Source organism: Argiope bruennichi, chromosome 8 (genome assembly GCF_947563725.1).
Source record: "Argiope bruennichi chromosome 8, qqArgBrue1.1, whole genome shotgun sequence".
NCBI classification, from domain to species: domain Eukaryota; kingdom Metazoa; phylum Arthropoda; class Arachnida; order Araneae; family Araneidae; genus Argiope; species Argiope bruennichi.
The window spans coordinates 30567450-30589832 of record NC_079158.1 but is presented as its reverse complement, the minus strand read 5'-3'; the positions used below and the strand labels follow the sequence as shown (position 1 = coordinate 30589832).

At 25.7% G+C, this 22383-nt stretch overlaps 1 protein-coding gene across 1 annotated transcript; it reads left to right on the top strand.

The window, feature by feature from the left end:
• Positions 1–558: 558 nt before the first annotated feature.
• On the top strand, positions 559–15259 carry LOC129981964 (mitochondrial ribonuclease P catalytic subunit-like). The gene is made up of 7 exons (XM_056093040.1): positions 559–691; positions 2119–3078; positions 4434–4475; positions 6907–7162; positions 8206–8342; positions 12907–13099; positions 15101–15259. The coding sequence occupies exons 2-7, from the start codon at positions 2171–2173 to the stop codon at positions 15230–15232; spliced, it is 1668 nt and encodes a 555-aa protein (XP_055949015.1). The 5' UTR covers positions 559–691; positions 2119–2170; the 3' UTR covers positions 15233–15259.
• Positions 15260–22383: the final 7124 nt, after the last annotated feature.

The window sequence follows — 22383 nt, the reverse complement described above, 5'->3', positions numbered from 1 at the left end:
TTACAAAAATAACGGTCTCTTCAAATATAACATATATCTACTAAAATTCAAAATAAATAAATAAATAAATAAAAATAAATTACTACATGGTAATTCGAAAAAATATTAAAGGCGCTGTCGGTTCTGATTGTGTTGCCATTATGTAGACAAAAGGAGATTCAAAAGAAATGGAAAATACATTTTTAAAAGTAAAGAACTACAGGATAATTTTACAATCAATATTTGTCAGTCAAAAACAATGAAAAATAAGAAAATTATATAAATGTAAATTAATTGTTTCATTGTAAAGAAAATCTACAAACAGTGAAACAAATTTAAAAGAGAGTTGACTATTCCTAATTAATGGTTCATAAAAATTAAACATTCTAAATAATTTATATAAAATTTGATTCAGAAAAAAATAAAAAATTCAAAACTTTTTTTACATAAAAAAGTTTTAACGGAAACATTTAAGTATTTTCATTAGAATTAATGAACTGAACTTGAATTACAATGAATGAAGCTCAAATTGTAGCTGTAACATATGATTTTTTTTTTTTTTTTTTTTTTTTTTTTGTGCTTTAGTGGAAACACTATAATATAAAATACTAATTTTCTTCAATGACGTATGGCAACGCTCCGTTTTATTTATAAACAAATCGTGAAATGGACTGGCTCGAAGTAAATCACGTGTATAGCAAACAATTTTAAAGTATGTGGTTTTATTATTTTCTGTTGCTTGATTTTTAGAGATACACTGCACCTAAGAGATTGAAATTTAGACTAGAAAGAAGGAAGTGTTAGATACATTGTGAGAAAAAAAAATTAACCTTAAATTAAAAGAATGTGTTTGGAAACTCACGTTAACTCAAAATCTGCCGATCACATTTTTAAACTGCAAAATGCTTTTTAGGTATGTCCTATAATTTTGAATCAAGGAGCGTGATATTTGTAGAACTATATGAGTAAATGGCGGGAATAATTCTTCACATGCCTCTATCTCACTTTAGTTTTAAAAAATTTATTGGCTTTAAAAGCCCAATTTAACTTTAAAAAAAATGGGCAGATTTTTGTGCCAATCTCTGCTAAATCGTGCCGAACAATTAGGAACTCGATAAATATTAACTAAAGAACACAAACCATGTTTGGAATTTCTTTGGATTAAAAAAAAAAATTACGGTTTAGTAATTGCAAGCTCAACATCATTATCTATGATGCGAGTATTAGGAAATATTATATAAATAAACATATCACATATTTATTCAAATAAAATTTTAACTTTTTTTCCGTTACAATAATAAATGAAGTGGATGCATTGAAATATTGTGGTTATTGAAATTCTTCAAGCAGTTGTTCTACAATAACTATTAGTGTAAATAAAAATTTTAGATATAGATATGGAATTTAATTATAATGATCTTTCAAATTCTCATTATGATATATAAAATTAATTTGAAATTGACTCATGAATAAATTTATACATTGAATGATTATATTGTAATAAAATTATATGCAGTTAATTCAAAGTAGAAATAGTCAGAAGATTATAGTGAATAAATAAATAGAAATAAAAAAAAAGGGAAAATGAGTCTGGTTTGATAACATGATGAAGAATAAAAGATGTTAAAAAGTTCCATGCATACTTCTCCTTAATTTAAAAACTATTTCTTAGCAAAGACGTTGACACTGGAAATTGAACTAACCTAAATTTAGTTAAAAAATATGCACTGAAATATAAACAAATTTATATATTCAATTTAATATGTCTTGGAGAAATGATGAGTGAAATCAGTATCAATAAAAAAACAAACTTCTATTACTTTAAGCACATTGGCTAAAGAGAGAGAAAAAATTTAATTCAAGCTGCTAAATGAAGCAGAAGCAGTGTTTCTGTTCCTTATTAGCACAATTTATTGTATAGTACCTCTACAATTTTGTTTGATATATTGAATAATGTCAGAAAAATACTGTAACAATAGTATTGGCATTTTGTGCTGATAACATTTATTGATGCAACTGTTGTTTTAAGCAGAAAGGAGCTCTTTATATTTTCCTCTTTTATATTTCTTTATTTTGTGGTCATACTTTTTGTATTTTTTTATTATATATTCATATTTAATATTATATATTCATTTTTAGAGGGAAGATTTAATATTATTTCATCAAATTCTATCAATTGCAAATCAACAGAATGTTTGCAATTCGAAGACTGCAGTGTAGAAGAATTTTTAAATCTAAGTTCATTACCAATCAGCTGACATCACTATTGGAAAATCCTCTTGAGCTACCACCAAAATTTATGTGCTTTACACGTGAAGCACAGCGCAGAAATCCTGCTCTTCCAAGTTTCAACGAAGGATCTTTTGCTAGTCGTTACTTTCCAACACCTATTATTGAAAGGACTGAGGAGAGGATTAAAGAAATAGTCTCTCAAAGAGAAATCCGAACTACTGAAGACTGGAATGAAATCAAGAATGAATTATTTATTGACTTTGAAATTTTATCTGAAGTTAATTTCAGTAGTATAGTCATGAATTGTCTTTTAATGTTAGATAAAATTAACGAAGCACATTCTTTTATGAAATATTTAAAAGACGTTAATATGGAACCTAATTTCTTAACTTATCTGAAATATATGGCACTCTGTGGCAAAAATGTTGATCAGTGTGGAGAGGAAATAATTTTTCAAACTTTTAAGAAAGTTCAAATTTTAATTGATTCTTCACCAGTGCTTGATATAAAACGTACAGAGCATGTTATTCAAGGATTCTCTGCAACTAGTCAGTGGCGAAAATGTTTTGATTACTTAGAGAAAATCCCTTGTGACCCAAATTTTGAAATTGTAAACTGTTTAACAGCAACAGCCATTAAAAACAATGATGAAGTTTTAGCATGGGAATTACTTTCAAAATGGTTCAAAGAACATGGCATTCCTAAGGCTAATGTCTTGAAAGAATTTGTTTTATATGCACAAAGACTTCAATCAAAGAATTGGAAGCAAGCTGATGTATTTATTACGAAGCTTTTCCAATTTATGCATCAAAGGGGTGCTATATTTGATATGGAAGTAGCTGAGTTAATTGAAATGTATTTTAAATGGTAAGATGCTAATTTTTTTTATATTGTTTCCTTTTAAAAAGTAAATGAGATGGCAGGTTTTTAAATGCTTTGTTCTAAAAATTTTCTATATTCTATAAAATATAACTGATGTAAATAATTATACAAAATTTCATGATAATTTTAAAAAGACTTTTTGACATTATGAATATTTCCATCCGTTAAAAGGATGCATTATATAATCCTAATGTGTTTATACAGAGTATATAACTATATCTTTGAACTATTATATTACACTAGAATGCAGAAAGTTATGTTTATAAAGATAATGTCTACTTATTGTAAAGTGGACTACGCTATTATCTAAAAATAATCACAGTTGTCTTAGAGTTGAATTTTATACTATTTATCTCTAGATATATAATATCTATTACAAAATAATTAAAGTAGGGGAATATTTTGAAACAAATGTAAATGAATTAATAAAGCTAACATTCTTATCAGAAATCAGTATAACAATAGGGTATTCTAAAGAAGAAAAATGTAAAATGATGTTTGTGAATTATATCAGATCTAAATTTAATAATGTATGCTTAGAGGACATATGCTTGATTCCAATTTTCAGAACTTCTAATTACTGAATGTCATATTAAATTTACTATGCTTTTCATTATTCTAATTGTTCTTGTTTTCATTATTTGTTATATTAGATAAAATCTCCAACTTTCAAAATATAGCTATCAGTTGCAAATGACAATGAATGGCTACTTAACTACAAATTAAGATTGCTTTTATAGCTCTAGATTTTTTTTCTTTTTTCATTAGTGTACAGTTTCATTGTATACAAATATATATTCTCTGTACCAGTTATGCTGATACACAATAAAATGAACAATTATTATATTATAGTTTTACTATCATGATTTCATTAACATTTTTGTAATGAAAAATATTTTCCGTTACTAGTGTCATGGTACCTTGTCAATTGTTATAAGAAAATTAAATAGCTCTGAAGTTTATGTTATAAAACTTCATAGCTATGTAGCTTTGTCCTGCATTTATATAAAAAGAATTTAAAAAAACTTTATTGTTTGAAGATTTAAAAATAATAATAAAATGGTATTTTCAGTTATTTATTTTGAACTATAATACTAAAATTAATTTTCTTTCAAAGAATTGTCTAATTTAAATGTCTTTTTATTTCTTTTTTTACCTAAATTTAATTTGCTGTAATAGCAGTAATAATCCATAACATTAAAATAGTGATTAAAGACATTTTTAAATTTTGCATTTCTGTTTTGGAAGTTCATCCCCAATTTAAGTATCATTTCAAATAAACATTATGTAGTTATTATTTCAATGACTTTTTCAACAATTTTTTATTTATTTATTTTCAGTCATCCAAATAGGTGGCATGTTTCACATGCAAAAGTAAGTCGGTAAGTTTTTTTCCAAATTAATTATATTTACCTTTTATTTGATGAAGAAATTATATATATTCATGAATGTATGTATATGAGATCACATGTATTTCATTCATATAAGTTTTCTGTATTTTATAATTTTGAACATGTGAAGTGTATTTATTTATTGATACTGTTTTTAAAATAAAAGATGATTTCAAAACATGAAATAAAATTTCTATTTCAATAAAAATAGTGTTATAGATCTAAATCTAAATTAAAATAGACTCATTTGAATATTTGAAATTTTTTTTAAAATTTACAAATCCATGGCAAAAATTTAACTTTAATCTGGTGAATTCAATTAAAAAATGGTTGCATATTCAGTTTATAAAGGGAAACTTTATATTTTTATTACTATATATATTATAGTAAATTTTATATAATATATAATTATTAAAAATATTATCATAAAAATATTATAGTTTAGATTTCAACGACCATAGAATTTTAATTATCTGAAGTCAAATTATCTAAAAGTCATGAGAGAAAAATAATGTCAGAATTAGAGAGTTCATTGTGGAAACATTGCCATTTACCTTAATACATCCATTGTGGGTCAAAATAAGCTATTTTCAACTACTAAAATAAAATACAGACTTATTGCATGGTTTGCATGAAATTTTGACACACACACATACACACACACACACACACACACACACACACACACACACACACATATATATATATATATATATATATATATATATATAATTATTTTTACTTAATTTTTGAGGTTTATCCAAACATCTGAAATCATCGAATTGCCATTTATAATAGAATTCATCTTCTAATCATAAGAGTTTATACGGTATAGTTTATTATTGATTTGCTTATCAAAATTTTAAAGTAGGAAATAGTTTTTATTGATGAAATTAATACCTTCCCTTTTAGTCAACATTATTTGTATCTCATGTTGATATATTAAATGTCATTTTTATTTTTGTTAGACATTCAACAAAGTTTTATTTTCTAAATAGATTACCTGTATCAAGAAACTATTCATAACGGTTATGAAAGTTATCTAAACTGGACAAAGAAATTTAACTGATTTGAGATTAAAAATATTTTTACTCAAAATCTCTAAAAATGTAATGAAATTGACCTCTTATTATTATTATTTAGTTTTTATATTTGTCAAGACTAAAGGGGGAAAAATGGTTTGTTAGGTAGAAAAATGTATTTAAATAATCAGAATGACTGCTCATAGAAAAAGAATCTTTGAAAAAAAAATGCTCAGATACTGTGGATGTGAGGGAGAAATAGGAATATACATGTATGTAATGATATTTTAATTCTAATTAATTTCCTAATTTTATCTTAATTTAGCCCAAATTAACTGCATGTTAAAATATTTTCTTATTTCCTGATCCAATTCCACCTTTTTAATTAATTAATCCTACACAGGCTTTCTAAAACTGCTTTAATCAACAAGTTCTGTGTGGAGGGATAAAAATCTGGCATGCTTAGCAAATTCTTTTAACCATGCCTAAACTCTCTTTCCTAAATTGACATGTGTCAAAGAAATCCCTGTCAGAATCTCATATTAAAATGATCAAAGGGAAAAATTTCAGTCTCTTTTGCACTTGTATCATGATGTGAATGCACGTCAGTTTCATCATTGCTTCTTGTGTATAATATGCCTCCTGAAAAGGAATAAATTGAAGTTTAAAATTTTCAAAAGTATCTTCTCTCTTCGACCATGAAATGCTTAAAAATATGTTTTACAATTTATGTATTTTCAACTTTTTATTAAAAAATTATGTAAAAATATATTTAATTATACATATTTTAATATTAAATATATATTCATATTATAATGCTATATGTAGTTAATATTTTAAAGCAGCTTAAATAACCATTAAAAAAAAACTTTCCATAAATTAAAATCAGTTATCTGAATTTCTGTGGCTTTCTTAATAAGTGTTTGAGGGTGTGTTTGGAAATGAATGATATAATTATTATTTTTATTTTACTTTTGTTTGTTTTCGTGTTTTTTAAAAAATAATTATATATATTCAAAATCACTGAAATTAAGTGGCTAGAGAATTCTGTCAATATGTAGAAAAAGTGAAAAAGTTTGTAATAAAGTGAAGCTGGATTTTCAGATTTACTTTTCTGAATGTTCTTTTTAAAATATGTTTTTAATTTTTAAATTAAATTTCTGCATTAGCATTAAAAATATATTTTAGTGTATTGCTTTATTTTTAATCCTCTTTATTTATTTGTGGATACTTGATTAGTTAAATACTTATATTTTGTTAATGTAGAGATTAATATTTGCACATTAACTTTATCAATTTTTACTAATCATTCTCAATAAAAGATCTTGCAGTTCTCATATTGTCAAATTACTTTTTATGTTTTCTGTATATTATATTATTCATTTTCTTATTTATTACAGAAAGGGTGAATGTAATTCTTGCAAAAGCATTTTAAAACTTGTAGATCTATCAAATGACGATTTCTTAGAACTCAGAAATAATTTTCTTGAAAGATCTGTGAAGAAAAGTGATATTTTTATCAATACAACTAAGAAAGAATTTGATCAATACATAAAATTCATTGATACCAACAAACCATTTGAATTTGTTCTGGATGGTCTAAATGCTGCCCATACATTTGAAGGTGTAAAAAATCCTAAGACCTTAGCTCGTCAAGTAAGTTCTTGTTTTTCCTCTCAATTTGTTTAATTTGCAATTTATTGATTGAATACTTTTAGTAAGATTTATCTCTTTTTTTTTTTTTACTATATTGTTATCATAAGTTCAAACTAAAAAAAAGATTTGTGAACTTTTCAAAGTGTTAAGTATTTTCAATTACAATATTAAGTATATAATAATTTCTTAAAGCACATCAATAAAATTATTGAAACTATTTTTCTTCTTAAAATAATAGAATAGTCACAATCATTTTTGAATATTTATGTTATCTCTGCCTGATTCTGACTTTCATCCAAATGCTTGTAAATTGATTATTTGCTATGGATTGCTTGGTTTTCTTTGTCACAGATATCTTAATAGAAGAATATTCATTTACTTTCTTGATTCTTGTATATACAAATGATTAATCATAAAAACAAAACAAAACAATCGCTAAAGATGTCATTTTATTCGTAGCTAAAACTTGAACTTAAAGTTCGCCATTAGCATGTAGTTGAAGCTAAAATTCTCCATCACCATACAGTTAAGCCTGTAGTTCAGCAATGGCTTGAGATTTATGCACAAGTATCACTTTCTTCTAGCTATGATATTTTCTCACTCCTAATTCACTTTATTTTTATCTTGAAATATCATTATTGTTGAACAATAATGATATTAACATTTTATGTTTGTATGTTTGTGCTATCTTTCTGTTTAAACTTATTTTTCATCTAACATACAGGATATTTACATCAATCTAAAATTTGAATTGGCATAAGTTCTTTTTATCTTCTTGATGTGCAAGAATATTCATGGGTTGGACTTTAATAGTGTAGACAACATTGCTAAGATTCTATATTTAATGCTGATTTGATATCTGCAAAATATATCAGAGTAAACAATATGTGTATTATATTATCTTAAATTCTGCAAACTATTTAAACATCTGTAATTATTACCTGCAATAATTAGGTTTTGATAATCTTATTTGAACTTGAGTTATATTGTAATCTTTAATTTATTATTTTTTTATTATTAAAAGTTAATGATGTATTTTTCAGCTTCTGAAAATTGTTGATCGATTATCCAAATATTCTGACAAGATACTGGTTTTAGGTCGCTTTCATATGCAACAATGGCCAATATACATTATGAACAAAATATCTCAAAAAGCTACATTGTTTTACACTAGCAATTCGTAAGCCATTTTTTACTTTGTACTATAAACTATTTTTGACTTTTATCTTTCTGATTGCATTTCCCTGAATAATAATTTGTATTTTTTGTGATGGCTGTTATCAAATAATATATCAAATCTTTTTAGAAATGTACTTATTACATAATAAGTATTTATTTGTAATTAATAAAAATTTTTGGTGAAATTTTTTAAAAATCAGATACATTTGTTTCACTTTATGTAACATAATAAATTAATTCAAAGTTTTATTAAAGGAAAAAGTATAAGGATTTTTTTTCAATGTTTTAGATACAATTAGTGTCATTTAAGTAATGTTCAAAATATGTTAAATTCTTTATAAGGGGAAAATTTTTGCATTGTTGCAAAGTAGACTAAACCTGTCTACTAAAAATATAGGTAAATGTGTATACATTTTAATTAATTGACTGGAAGAGCTAGGAAGTAGAAAAATATATAATAAGGAATATTTCCATCATTTTAAAATAAAATAGGACACATTAAATGAAATGCAAAAGAATGTTATTTTGTCATCAATGATTTATAATTAACTTCTCTGATAAATCACTGACATTGCATTGTGCATGCATCATATCCAACATATATCTTTTTATTCCTTGCTTCGTTGCTCAAATATGTTTTTCATTAAAAATTTATTGTCCATAAATTTTTAAATCTTTTTCAAGTAAGCAGAGACTTTTTGTTAAGCTTCCATTATTTTCTTTTCTAATGGATCCAAATCGGAGGTAACAGATTTTAATGATTTCCTCACATATCTTTATAAATTTATCAAATTTCAACCTGCAATATGAGTCAAATAACTCTTTGATAACTTTGTAATCATTTTCCAAATTGAAAAAAAAAAAAAAAAAATTGACTAGATTGGCCATTCTTTCTGTTATATAAATAACTTCATAAGTTTTTGGATCATTTTAGAAGAGAAGAAATTTTCTTTCTACAGAATTTATATGTGTGTGTTGCATTTGTATTATATTCTAGAACATTAGATATTCAAAATATATGGAAGGGATTAGGAACTATTGACGTTGTGTTTTCATAAATAGAAATATTACTGTAAGGAAATTGTATTGAAAAATGGTATAGATTTTATTTGGGTACAAATAAAGTTAGAGACAAATTCTGCATTTTACTTTAAATCAATAGCGATTTTCTCTTATAAAAACTATCTAAATCCTTTTATTACCAACTTTATGTATATAATGTTTCTATATCCTTGATCACAAAAAGAATCTTAAAAATTGGATGCTTTCATTTATTAAAGCATCTGATTGTGTTGACTGAATTACCTTGAGCTCTGATAGTAAATGGGATTTTTTTTTCCCACCAAATATTTGATAGTAGTGCAAATTTGAATAAAATATTCCGATTTATTTAGGCTTCTGTTTCTATATTTAGTAATGTAGTAATAATATTTCAGTAATCATATTTTTATACTGTTAAAATGGTTTTTCTTTTCTTTTTTTATTAATATATTCATGAAATTTGTCTGTATACTATGTTCTGCTTTAATTTTCAATTTAGAGGTTTAAAAAAAGTGAATTAATAAATCGATATTAATATTCTCTTAAAGCAAATATATTTAGTTCATGAGTATATTCAAAGAATTTGAACTGTAATTTTATAACTTGAATAAATTTTTACTGGTCATCAAAATTCATTTTTGTGTTTGTTCTTGTTCAAATTATAATTTTGACCAGATGTCTAGCATTCAAATATTCAACCAAAAGAAAAATCATATAAAATAATACTTGAAGTAGTAAATGGGAATTCCAAATATCTTATACATTAATTTTTATTTCTAAATGTGTTTTAAATTTTTATTTTTAACCTTTTTGTTAATTCTGATGTATATTAGTTTTAAAAGAACTAATTATTTATTACTATTTCATCTGTTGATTGAATCGACTGCCTAATTTAATTTTACACATGAGCTGTTGAGAAATGAAAGTCAACTAAGCTATGATCAGATGATATTACCATACCTACCATTATTATTGATGGCCTACTATCATTATATCTCCAGATTTCCTTTCCAATAAGAGGAGGGCATTTAGGCTTACAAGATTAGATAGATTTGACATATATCAGTTTCATGGAATAATAAGGTTAATTACTACATTCTGACCACTAATATAAAAAGTACCCTTAGCCTTTTAACTGACAAATTGCCAAAAATACTACTCCAAGGAAAATTATTTATTAACAATTTATGAAAAGAATTTGCATATGGAATTCATTTACTTTTGAAAAAGCATTGTTTTTTTTTTTGTTTTTTTTGCAAATCTGTGTTTAATTATCAGTCTCCCTGTGACTGTGACTTTTGGAATTTGTTATTATTATTGTGAAAAGAATAAAGAATCTAAATCTAATTCAAAGTTCTAGTCCAAAAAATCATATAAAGGTAATGTTTTAACTTTATTCACCATTCTTTAATTATATAGCATTCATAATGTGAACTCAAAAATATATTTCATTTTAATGCAACACACATCTATATAAGTGCAGTTACTAAAATAATAAAAAAAAAATATTCTAAAATCAAAAATATTCTAAAAATATTTTTTAATTTATTAAAAACAGGAAAAAAATTGAATGGTAATAAAATAGGTATAACTGAAAATATAGAATAAAAATAATCGATTGATGCTTGGTTAAAAATTTAACTAAAATATTGAAAAATTCTTTCTTAGTGAATGCCTTTTATGAAGAAATAATTATATGCCTGATTTATAGTTCTAGGATCAATGATCTGTTCTGTAGAACTTTTTGTGTGAGTTTTGTATATTAGGATACTATTTTCAAATGGTGCAGTGGCATATAAATATTATCATTAAAAAAAAATCCTGTTTTAGATTGAAAACTCAGCAAGTAGAACTGTGGTCTGGATGTAGGCAGATTTTTTTTATGTTGTTTTAATAAAATATGGACTAATAAAATGTAAATTCATTATCTTTTTCAGATTTTGTTTTAAAATAGGTATAACATTCAGACTATAAATATAATGGTATACAGACTTTAAAGTGTTGCTTATTCACATTAAACAAAGATATGAGTTTTTGGCTCAGAAAATCCCTTTCAAAATCCTATTGATAAAATTTTAGTGATAACTTATTGAGTAACTGGACAACTTAAAACAATTCCTTTATCCTATTAATTTTCCTTTCCTGCACCTGTTTATATATGTACTTCAGCTTCTAATTTATATAATTCTATAAAGAATCTTGCTCTTTCTACTTCAACGATTAAATTACATTATTTTCTTCACCAAATTGCTTTGGTAAAGAAATTAATTATACTAATTCGGTTTTGATTGTTAGTGGAAAAAGGTATAAACATACAAAGTCTTTGAAATTTTTTCTGTCCCCCCCCCATTTCAAAAATCAGAGCTAGCTTAACGCCACTTTTTTTTTTAATTTCAAAGAGCCTTAAAATATCAACTTTTTTTTTTTTTTTGCTTTGCCGATGAATTTATGTAAAAATTTGTGCTTATACATTTTAATACAATAATATTCTTGAATTATTTTAAATTCAAGAATATTATTGTAATATTTGTATAAAAATTGTAATTATTATTGTAATTCTTGTATAAAAATCATTTCAAACTTTTATTCATTAGTAGTTTTATTCATTTAGTTGTAGTAGTTTTCAAGATGTTTGAAATGGAATCATGATTGCATTTGCATTTAGAAACTCTAATAATTTGCTCAGAGTTTTAAAACATTGTAGTGTTGTTTGTTTGTTTTTTAAACTTGCATATCAATGTCAATTTATGATGAATCTATTCAAGATTTGATTATAAGAAAATCTTCATTTTTATTTGGTTATTCGTCTAACGTATTAGTGAAACAAATATGAGTAATTTTAATAATAGTTGAATATCTTAAATTTCGAACCAATTAACTTCTAAGATAACATTTTTTTTTTTTTTAGCATAGTTGAATTCAGATATGAAATCCAAATTAATTGATCATTGCATACAATATTATGAAAAAATTAAAATATAAATTTGCTAAGCAATCATTTTTATAATTGATTAAGGTGTGAGTTTAAAATTATGTTATCACTTAAATTGTAGAAAATGTACGAGATCATCAAAAGTAAAAAATTATTTACATAATAGTATCAACTTGTTTGCTAACTTTTTCAATACAGAAAAACCAATGCTTAACAGTAGTCTGTAAAATCTGTATACACCTGTGCAGAAAATGGATGATATCGCATTCCGTAATGTGATAATATGACATTTTCATAATCTTTAGATCAGAAATTTTCCTGATGAGTTGTATCATAATTTTGACATTCTCATAATTTGACTAACAAAACTGTGAAATTCATATCTATTACTTTCATATTCATTAATTTAATGGTTTCCAAATATTTCTTTGCTGCACTTTTCACTTACTTGATTCATAAATTTGAAAACATTATTCTAAATATTAACATATTTCTTTGTATGCTATTAAAATGACTCATAAATAAAAATTCAAGTCTTTTTGTTAGAATCATTTCCAATGTATATAATTTTTTATTTATCTTATCTTTACAGCTCTCAGGATGATCCTTTTATGGTGTATGCAGCTTTGGCAAGTGGTCCTGAAGCTTTTATTGTTTCACAGGACTTGATGAGGGACCACATTGCACGTTTGGATGACCCTAAACTCATCTGGCAATTTAAAAGGTGGCAACAAACACATCAGATATATTTATCTGTCAGTGAGGATAATAAATTGAAATTTTTGGTAAGATATACCAATAAATGATTTTTATTTCTGTTAATGTAAGGCTTACGTCTTGACTTTGTTTATGTAATATATTTATATGAACATAAGTACTTCAAATAGAACTCAACTGAAGTTTTTTTTTCTTTCTTTTTTTTTCCATTAGACTTTATGTCATAATACAAATTTGTTTTAAAATTGTTCTAGTTAAATATTTAAAGCATTCTTCTACTTGATACTTAAGTACTAATCAGTACTTTAACATTTTGTACTTTTGCCTGTGTATGCATGTAATTTCTAAGCATACATCAGCAAAGCTAAATGCAATTTTATATGTGTTCCATGTTGGTGTAAATTATGTTTTATCTCTAGTGCCAAATTAAATTAAAATCAAATCATCTGAAACTAAATTTTTGCAGTCCATTACTGTTTCTTATAATGTAAAACAGTCTTTAGTATGTCTAATTTTTCTGTACAAATCTTGCATGATCTGATTTAAATGCCATCAAAAACTATAAAATAAGGCTCTCTATTTTCAAAAGTAAGTGTTTAAATATTTTAAATTTTTCAAAAACCTGAAAATTGTTTTTACTTTTCTTTTATCATTTATATAAACAAATATTTGTAAAAACGACCATCTCTTTAATGTGTTGAATAAATACCACAAAGAAAAGAAACAAAAATTATGGTATTGCTTACTTGTGATTGCAAAGGATTATTATTTATTTAGCGACCTTTGACAACTATATAATTTGCTGTGAATAATGTTTTTTTTTTTTTTTTTTTTTGGTCACTTCAATGAAATCCCCTAGGCATGTTTTGATGCTCATAATTTTTTCAACTAAGTATTTTTAAATGATAAATTGTAATACAGTTGAGCAGTTATTAATACCATATTATTTTAATAGCAGTTGTTATGTTCTATTTAATGAGTCAAGTCTCATGACGTGATAGTACAGGTAAAAATGTACCAATCTAGATAATTTGTCTTTCAATTGTACATTTTCTGTCATGGTATTGTAATTTGATTTTTTTTATTCCTCTTGTAAACTGTGTAGATTCTGTTTGTTTTTTTGTCTTTCATTAATAAAGAATAGTTGTGCAGTTAAATTCAATACAGTCTGAGAATGCAATGCAGGATGTTTGAATTTCATTCCAACAATGAAATTAATAGTTGAAAGTGATGCAAAAAAAAAAAATGTCAAAACTTAGGACAAATTACATGACAAAAATTAATATATATATATACTTTTTTTAAAAATCTTTTCTCGGACACAAATTGCAGATGAAACAAATTCTTTATTTTAATAATTTTATCACATTGGAATCTAATATTTTCTATAAAAATCCTAAGTTTTCATTGACTAACTACTTCTTGTGCAGTATTGGTGCATTTTTAGATTAATGCAAATTTCTATCTTATAAATCAAAGGGTATGAAGATCTATCTACCCACTCCTTTACTCGTACTGATAAAGAATAAAATCTATCAAAATTCTGATAATACTATGAAACAGAATATCTAATTGCAATTGAGAAGGTGAAAGATAACTTTTAGATTGGAAACAAAGGCATTTTTTTTTTTTTTTTTTATTGTTGCTTTACATTACATTTCAACTCCATCTTGTCACATTAAATATGCTTTGAAAATTTACTTTCTAGAATTTTTGTGATGTCAGATTTATTCTGATTTATGAAAAATTTATTTTATATCCTATACGTATCATATTTTTGAAAAATAAAATTAAGTCTAGCATAAACATTGTAATTCAAAACAAAAATTGTTGAATTTAATGAAAACAACAACAAAATTTTCATAACAAAATGTTTCATCCAATTAAACAGTTAAAAAAATTTCTAGTAATTAAAGATAGTGATGATTTTAAATGAATGTGGAAATTAATCAGAAATTGAAATATTTTATTTATCTGGACTAAAATATTTTATCAATCTGAGCTGAAATATTTTAAGAATGGATATTTTTTATGTGTAATTGTTTTTGTGTGTATTTTTTCTCCTTTAGGAACCTCTGCGCTACAGCATCAACATTCAAGGCAGCATGAAGGAGGGATGGCACATTCCTTATGATGACAAGATCATATTAGATCCTTATGAAGAGCTCAATAACTGGCTTTGTGTACATAAAGAACCATAGTGAAATAAATTTTATTTTTAATTTACATATTATTAAATGAGTATCAAAATTAATGCAACTGGAAGAAAAACTTGTTCCATGCTTAATATTTGCTTGAGTGCTTTGTAGAAAAAATTTGTTGCATTAATTATTAATCTTTTTCTGCATACAATTTTTGCTTCGATTTCAAGAATTCATGTCAAATAACAATGAAGGTGTATGATAGTGAATTATCTTTTCAAATCTAAAAGCATTAAAGAACTTCCAGTCCTGCTTTGATCCTTTAAGGTATACTAAAATAGTAAGAAAGTACTTGGCATGTAAGAGCATATACTAACATACCATGAATCTGCGAATTAGAATGTGAGCTATAACAATAATGATACATAAAAACAAAATGGAAATGAACAGAAAACATAAAAATAAAACATATATGGAAATATAGAAAAATTAAAAAATACAGTCTCTAAAGTATATGCAATGTAATCTAACAAATTTAAGCAATCAAAAAGATCCATTATGAAAGAAGACAAATATGTGGCATCAAATTTATAGCTGAACAATTGTATTACAAAAGTTTTACAATCATATTTTTATAACTACATATACAAGTCATATAAAAGTTTTTTAAAAAATCAAAACATTATTTATGTGAAAAATATACCAGTATAGAAGATGTTATGTGCATGAAAAATATGATAGCATCACACACAAAAATATTTTTTTAATCCATTCATTTACAAAACCAAGATTTGCCTTATTTCCATAGTCCAAAATTTTAATTACATATATTCTTCTACATAAAAGTTAAAGCAGTTTATAATCAGTCTTCAATTGTAGGACTATATTTGATTTTAACAAATCCGAAAGAATGGTTTTCCTTTTAAACATATATGAAACAAAATTATAGCATATAAGCATTAAATGTATTCAGCAAACACAAGCACCAATGAAAACAAATGTCCATTTAATATTGTTATCCACCAATATATAAAAATAGGAATCATATTTATACATTATTCAACCAATTAATTGTAGAAGAAAAAACAGGCATACAATAAAGAAGAAATAATAACAAACAATCTCCCCTCCTATATATATTTCCTATTTTTGTTTATTGGTTAAAACTTACTGTTGGTGATTGGTTTAACATGTTTTTTTTTTAATTTAATTAAATTTAAATTAGTTTTCTTATTATTTTTATTCCAGAAAGGTTTGTTCAAAGAAATACTGTTTACAAAATAATGTTTAACTGAAAATAAGAAAGAAAATTATCCATGCACCTACATTATTACTTTATTACATATATTTATTACATTACTTTATTACATGTTTTACTTATTACATAAGAGGCTCAAGATTTTTAATTGATGAGCATAATACGAAAATAAACTGTGGTTAATAAAAACAAGTGAAATAGATATTTGCTTGTAATTATGTGGTTGATGTTGATGAGAGACATAAATTCTGTCACATGCTGTTCAGTTTCAAAAATTTTGTTGTAATTTTGATTGTGTATTTCTTTTCAATAGAAGCATATGGTTGAACAAAAAAAAAAAAAAAAAAAAAAATACCCTTTGCCTGCTATGTTCAATAGCAGTTTTAACACATTGTTCTATTAGCTTGCCATTTGAATCTGACCCTGGTCAAGCTTTCTGATTGCATAGTCTATAAAAAGACTTGCAATAAATTTTGAAATTTAATTAAGAGTGTCTAATGGTGATAAATTATTAAAATAAGTTTTGTTAGCAGCTTCTAAGTCTTTCGCCAAACAAATTGTAACATCAAGTGCTGCAGCCTTGGTTCGGAAAATAGAATTATAAGAATATAAACAAAAACAATAGACTTCAAAAACAGATGTTAATTCTAAGGAATACTCAATATTCACAATTACCAATCTCGCATTCATTAGTGTTCACCTCGTTATCGATAGATTATATTTCCTCCTTTAAAAGCTGGTTGTTTTTCATTACGAAGGATACATTTAATTGCTACTATAAAGTGATGTTACTTCAATCCAATAGTAACTGCATTAACGTCCTGAGGATGCTAACTTGAAGATAATCATCACTACTCCTCTGACCTTAACTAGTGTCTGAGATATCAAGTCATAATATTGTTTTGTTCTACTTGTTTTTTGACAAAATCATATTTTTTTGTAAAAACACAATTTTTTTTAATCTGATAATTTCCATCATCTAATGGAACTGGAATTACAGAAAATACTGGATTTTGCATACTGGAATTACAGAGAAGATAAAGACAAAAATTTTATTTGTTCTATTCTTCTTAGCAAAATAACAATGGTTTCAATAGATAAAGAATCATTTAGTACTATAAGATTTATTTCTAATGATTATTTATTGTTCTATTAACTTAAAAATGGGGTTACTTACCAGAAAAAGAATATAACTTTAGACTTTTATTTAATTATTTATTTTTATTTTTCAACTTTAAAATATTATACTAATATAATTACTTTTTTTTGTTATTTTTTTCATTAAATTATTTAGCCACTATTTATAGGGCAAATTTGAAATCTAAATTCACTCGAAATTGCAAGAGTTGCGCTGAATGTAGAGCATATGTGCTTAAGTTCTGTAAGATTGAAACCATTGTATCAAAGATATATAGAATGTTTCATTAGTGATTTCGTAAGCTATTTCCAAAAAAATCATAGAAATATTCTTGAAAGAAGGCATGTCGAAGGAAATTTAATAATTGATTCAGATGGAAAAGCAATCCATCTTTATCAATGAATCTTATATTATTATCATATTTTAGGAATTTATAGAAAAATATAAGGGAATGGTAAAATATTGTATTCAGCATAGCCAAATTTACTCTACATTTTCAAATTTGTCAAAAAATATATATCTAAACATTTCTATATGTAAATGTGTTATTCTTAGATCTAGGTTTTGTTTCAGCATATTGCATGTTTTATTTACTTATATCATTGTAAATATGGACTGCATCCACGTAACCTCTATCCGAGGATTACTTCAGCTCATATTTTATTAATTTTTTCTTATCTGTTGATTTAAAAAATGACTTAAGTTCTTAAAAAATACCTTAAAATTATAAAAAATTGGATTATATTACAATTAATGTTTTAAATTATCATTTCTGTGAAATATAAAAACGAAAGGAAAAGAAGAAAAGGTGAAAAGGCAGTCTAAAAAAACCTTTGTGTATGATACGTTGATTTATAAATTGTCTGACTTGCATTAGAATTATTCGATCATAAAAGCCATATTTGAAAATGAATATATAAGGATCAAGTAACAGCCTGTGAAAGTGGAATACTGAACAAAATAGTAAGAGCATTTAGTAGAAGAGATATTAAGAGAATATTTGCTTATTAGAAAAAATAAACTTTTAATTTTGCTCAATTTAATAACTTAAAGCTCCCTCCGGTTTGCAATATCATGAAGTAGAATATTTTTGATTACATATAAATATTATTATTAATATTTCAAAAAAATATTGAATATCCCTCAGCGGTGTGTCCTTTATTGCTTGATTTTAAAATGGCAATTATATCTTACTCCTGATATATTGGTGTAGATTATGGAATGAACATTGAATGTAGATCAATAAATGGACCTATGCAATTTTGTTTCTTCCTTTTCATTAATGCAAAGTGTTACATCAAGAACACATAAATTGTGCAAAGCGAGAATCCTGTAACAAAAATTGGCCAAAGAACTGCATTTCTTTGATATACTGTTTTCGAGAAAAATGCGAAAGAAAGTTTTATCTCGCAACCGGAGCGTAGAAAACAAATCTCAATGAAATCAGCTAACCCTGCAAATTTTCCAGTTATGCGTTTATCGCGGTTACCATGGATGACTCCTCTAAATTTTCTCTGAAAGAATCATGTGAAGAAAATGAATGATACGTTGTTGGATCGTGTGAATTAAGTCATTATGCGAGAAAATGCTTCTATATGCGATGTGATTGTTTTGATCCCTTTCTATTGAAATACCGAGTCATTGCAGTTTCTTTTTTCTAGTAAAACATTTTTTCTGTTGTGGATACTTTAATTTTTCTTTTCTTTTTTTAATTATCCTCCATTGAGTTATAGTTTTTGATCAATTTTTTCACTTCGCTCGAAGAATCTTGTTCTATGTAGACAGGACTGCATCGTGGGTATTAAGCGCCCTTGTTCAAATTGAAATTTGGCGCCCCTTTATGGGATTCTGTTGCACTCTTATAAAGTGCTGCAAACTATATGTGAAATAATCCTTTATAGTATTCAAAATTTGACTTTCGAACTGAAAAGCTTTAAAATTATAATGTTAAAACACGTTTGTCTTATTGTTTATTGTTTTTTATTATTACTTAAATTATCTTATTGTTTTTTATTACTTCATAAATTTTAAAAACAAGATAAGGATAAAACATTTTTTAAGTAAAATATAAGAATTAGAAAATATATTTAAATATGGATTCTCCTAGCTTTAGCAGCTACAAATGCTCGTATCAATTCCTTTATATTTAATTTATCCAAAATTTCGCTCTCTATGGATATTATTGACAAGTCCGGTAAGCTCTTCTGCGCCATGGTAGATCGCATGTAGTTTTTTTTATAATTTTAAGTTTTGAAAAACTTTGTTCTCCAGTAGCCACCGAAGCTGGAAGGGTTAAAGAAATCCGTAAAGCTATTCCAATATTTGGAAATGTATCGGTAAGATTGTTTTCATTTAAAATATCAATAGGTGGCATATCCTCTTTGGTAAAACATCGCAAAGGTAAGAGTATTTTCTGTTAATTCACGGGCACACTCACAAGGTGCCGCCGCCGCCACCGCCACCATCATTACGAAAAAAAAAGCAAACTAAACAACGACGTTCAGCCGCAACAGCTTCACAGCACATAAAGAATAAATATATTCCGATACAAAACATTCCCAATTCCTGTTGTTACATGTTACAAATTCTTATATTTTTAACACGTTCCGTGTGGTAGCATTAACTCTACACGGAACGTGTTTTTATTGTTCGTATCAGCAATCAAATTTTATTTTACACAAACGAAAACAACCCGCAGGAACGAAAATAAAAGTAAAACTAAATTAAAATAAAAATTAAATCTAATTTTATTGCTTAGAAAATACAAAACATGCAAAATTTCTAGCGTATAATTAACAACTATTATTTAAGTAACATTAAATAAAAAAAACTATAAGTACTATAAATTTTGGCGCCCTCGTGGCCCAGGCGCCCTTGTGCGGTGAACAATTTTGCCCCCCCCCTACGCGGCGGCCCTGTATGTAGATGATGCAGTCGCGACTGAACACCGTTTATAACAAATATTTAAGCAAAGAAATATATATATATATATATATATATATATATATATTAAAAATTGTAATTTAACTACAGAATTAATATCGTTGCATATTCTAAAGAAATTGCATATACTATTGTATCTGTATGTTCAATCGATATGCCCATTAATGAAAAATTAAACTTGTAATTGAAAGGACAAAGATAGAAACTAAAGTCAGTTTCGATCAAGTAATTTTCTAAGTCAAATATAAAGAATACTCCACATCAGTACCACTGGAGTAGTGCTATTCCAAAATCAATCGACTGTGCGAAAACATATCAGGATATGCATGGCGTAGTGGATTTTATATACTACCTATCCATACCATCGCTTCATTTGGAATGCAGGCGGGTAATTCAAGTGATAGTTTTTGAAATATTTTTATTATTAATTTTTTTAAATATATATAAGGTACTCTTGAGATTAGATTGTTGGACATAGAACTTCAAATTTGGCAAAAACATGTTTTAAAACGTGATGATGGCGTTGGAAAGATTCTTTTTAAATATTTAATTTCCAAAAACTAATGAAATATTGGCGTTTGCGGGACTGAAAGATATTTTGGCATTAAACTGGTGATATTTTAAAAAGATATTTTAGCATTAAACTTGTGATATTTTAAAAAGATATTTTAGCATTAAAGGTATTATTTTATTCCATTCTAAAATTAAGAAATTATCTTTTTGATAATAATCTATTTGTAACCTATCTATGGCTATCTTTGACGTTTGTGACTTTAAGTGATTTAATTCTATTGGACGATAATCTAAAGCATATTACTGAAATTTATTTCCTGTCACAGGAAAAATAATTTGAAATTATTTTGATATGGTATTCTTTTTTCTAATGCATCCCTTCATTTAATTAACTGTTTTTTATTTATGATACCAGGTTACATTCAACTGAAAGAGTCCGGTGTGAAGGGCAATGCTGTCCTTTCATTTTTATAGCTTGAAAGCAAGTTCTGGTTTTAACTCCCATTTTTAATAAATAGTGCACTTCAGATCGTTCACTTTTAATAATGTTGAGCCAGTATAACGTTTCATTTTTCTATAAATGTCAAGGCTGTTTAGTGAATGAGCTAGAATATTGCAAACAGCATACATTAAATAAAAAAGAAAAAAATTCAATGTAAAGCTCGAATAAAACAATTTCCATCATAATTTATCCTTTATAAAAGTATTTGGCTGGCGAATGGAATATAACTATAAAAAGCATATTTATACTAAAATCGTCTTCCTTTTTATTATACGAGAACATGATGCTGTTTTGGAAATGGAGTTTGTGATATCAAATAATAATAATAATCGAACATAAATATTGCCACTTTAAAAAAAATAGCTAAACGTCTACGCTCATTTCCTTATCTTGAGAATGATAAAATGCACGTGGTACAAAATTTAATAGCCTGAAAAAAGATTAATTAAATAAGTAAAAAGGCAGGAACATTTATTGAAAACATTACGTAAAAAAAGAATTTCAGCTAAAGAAAATTCTAGAAGTTGCATCTGCTTTCTTTTCAAAATTAATACATAAGCGTAGAATTTTGATTATTTTTAAATGGGGCAAAAACTGTAGACTGAAATAATTTTAAAGATATTTGAAAGATGTCCAGTTTAAGTGAGATTTTAAAGTAATTTTTGATTTCTTTTCGTTTAAAAATGAAATGCATTGCCAACTTAATCAATCTGCATCACTTCTGGTTTAACCTTTTCTAGGTCCGTGGGAAGTATGCTTCCCACCAAATTTATCAATCTTTGTATGAAATTATGTAGGTTGGCATAAGTTCTGACAAATTTTTTTTAGTAAGTCAGAAACTTAGATGCTTCAGTTTT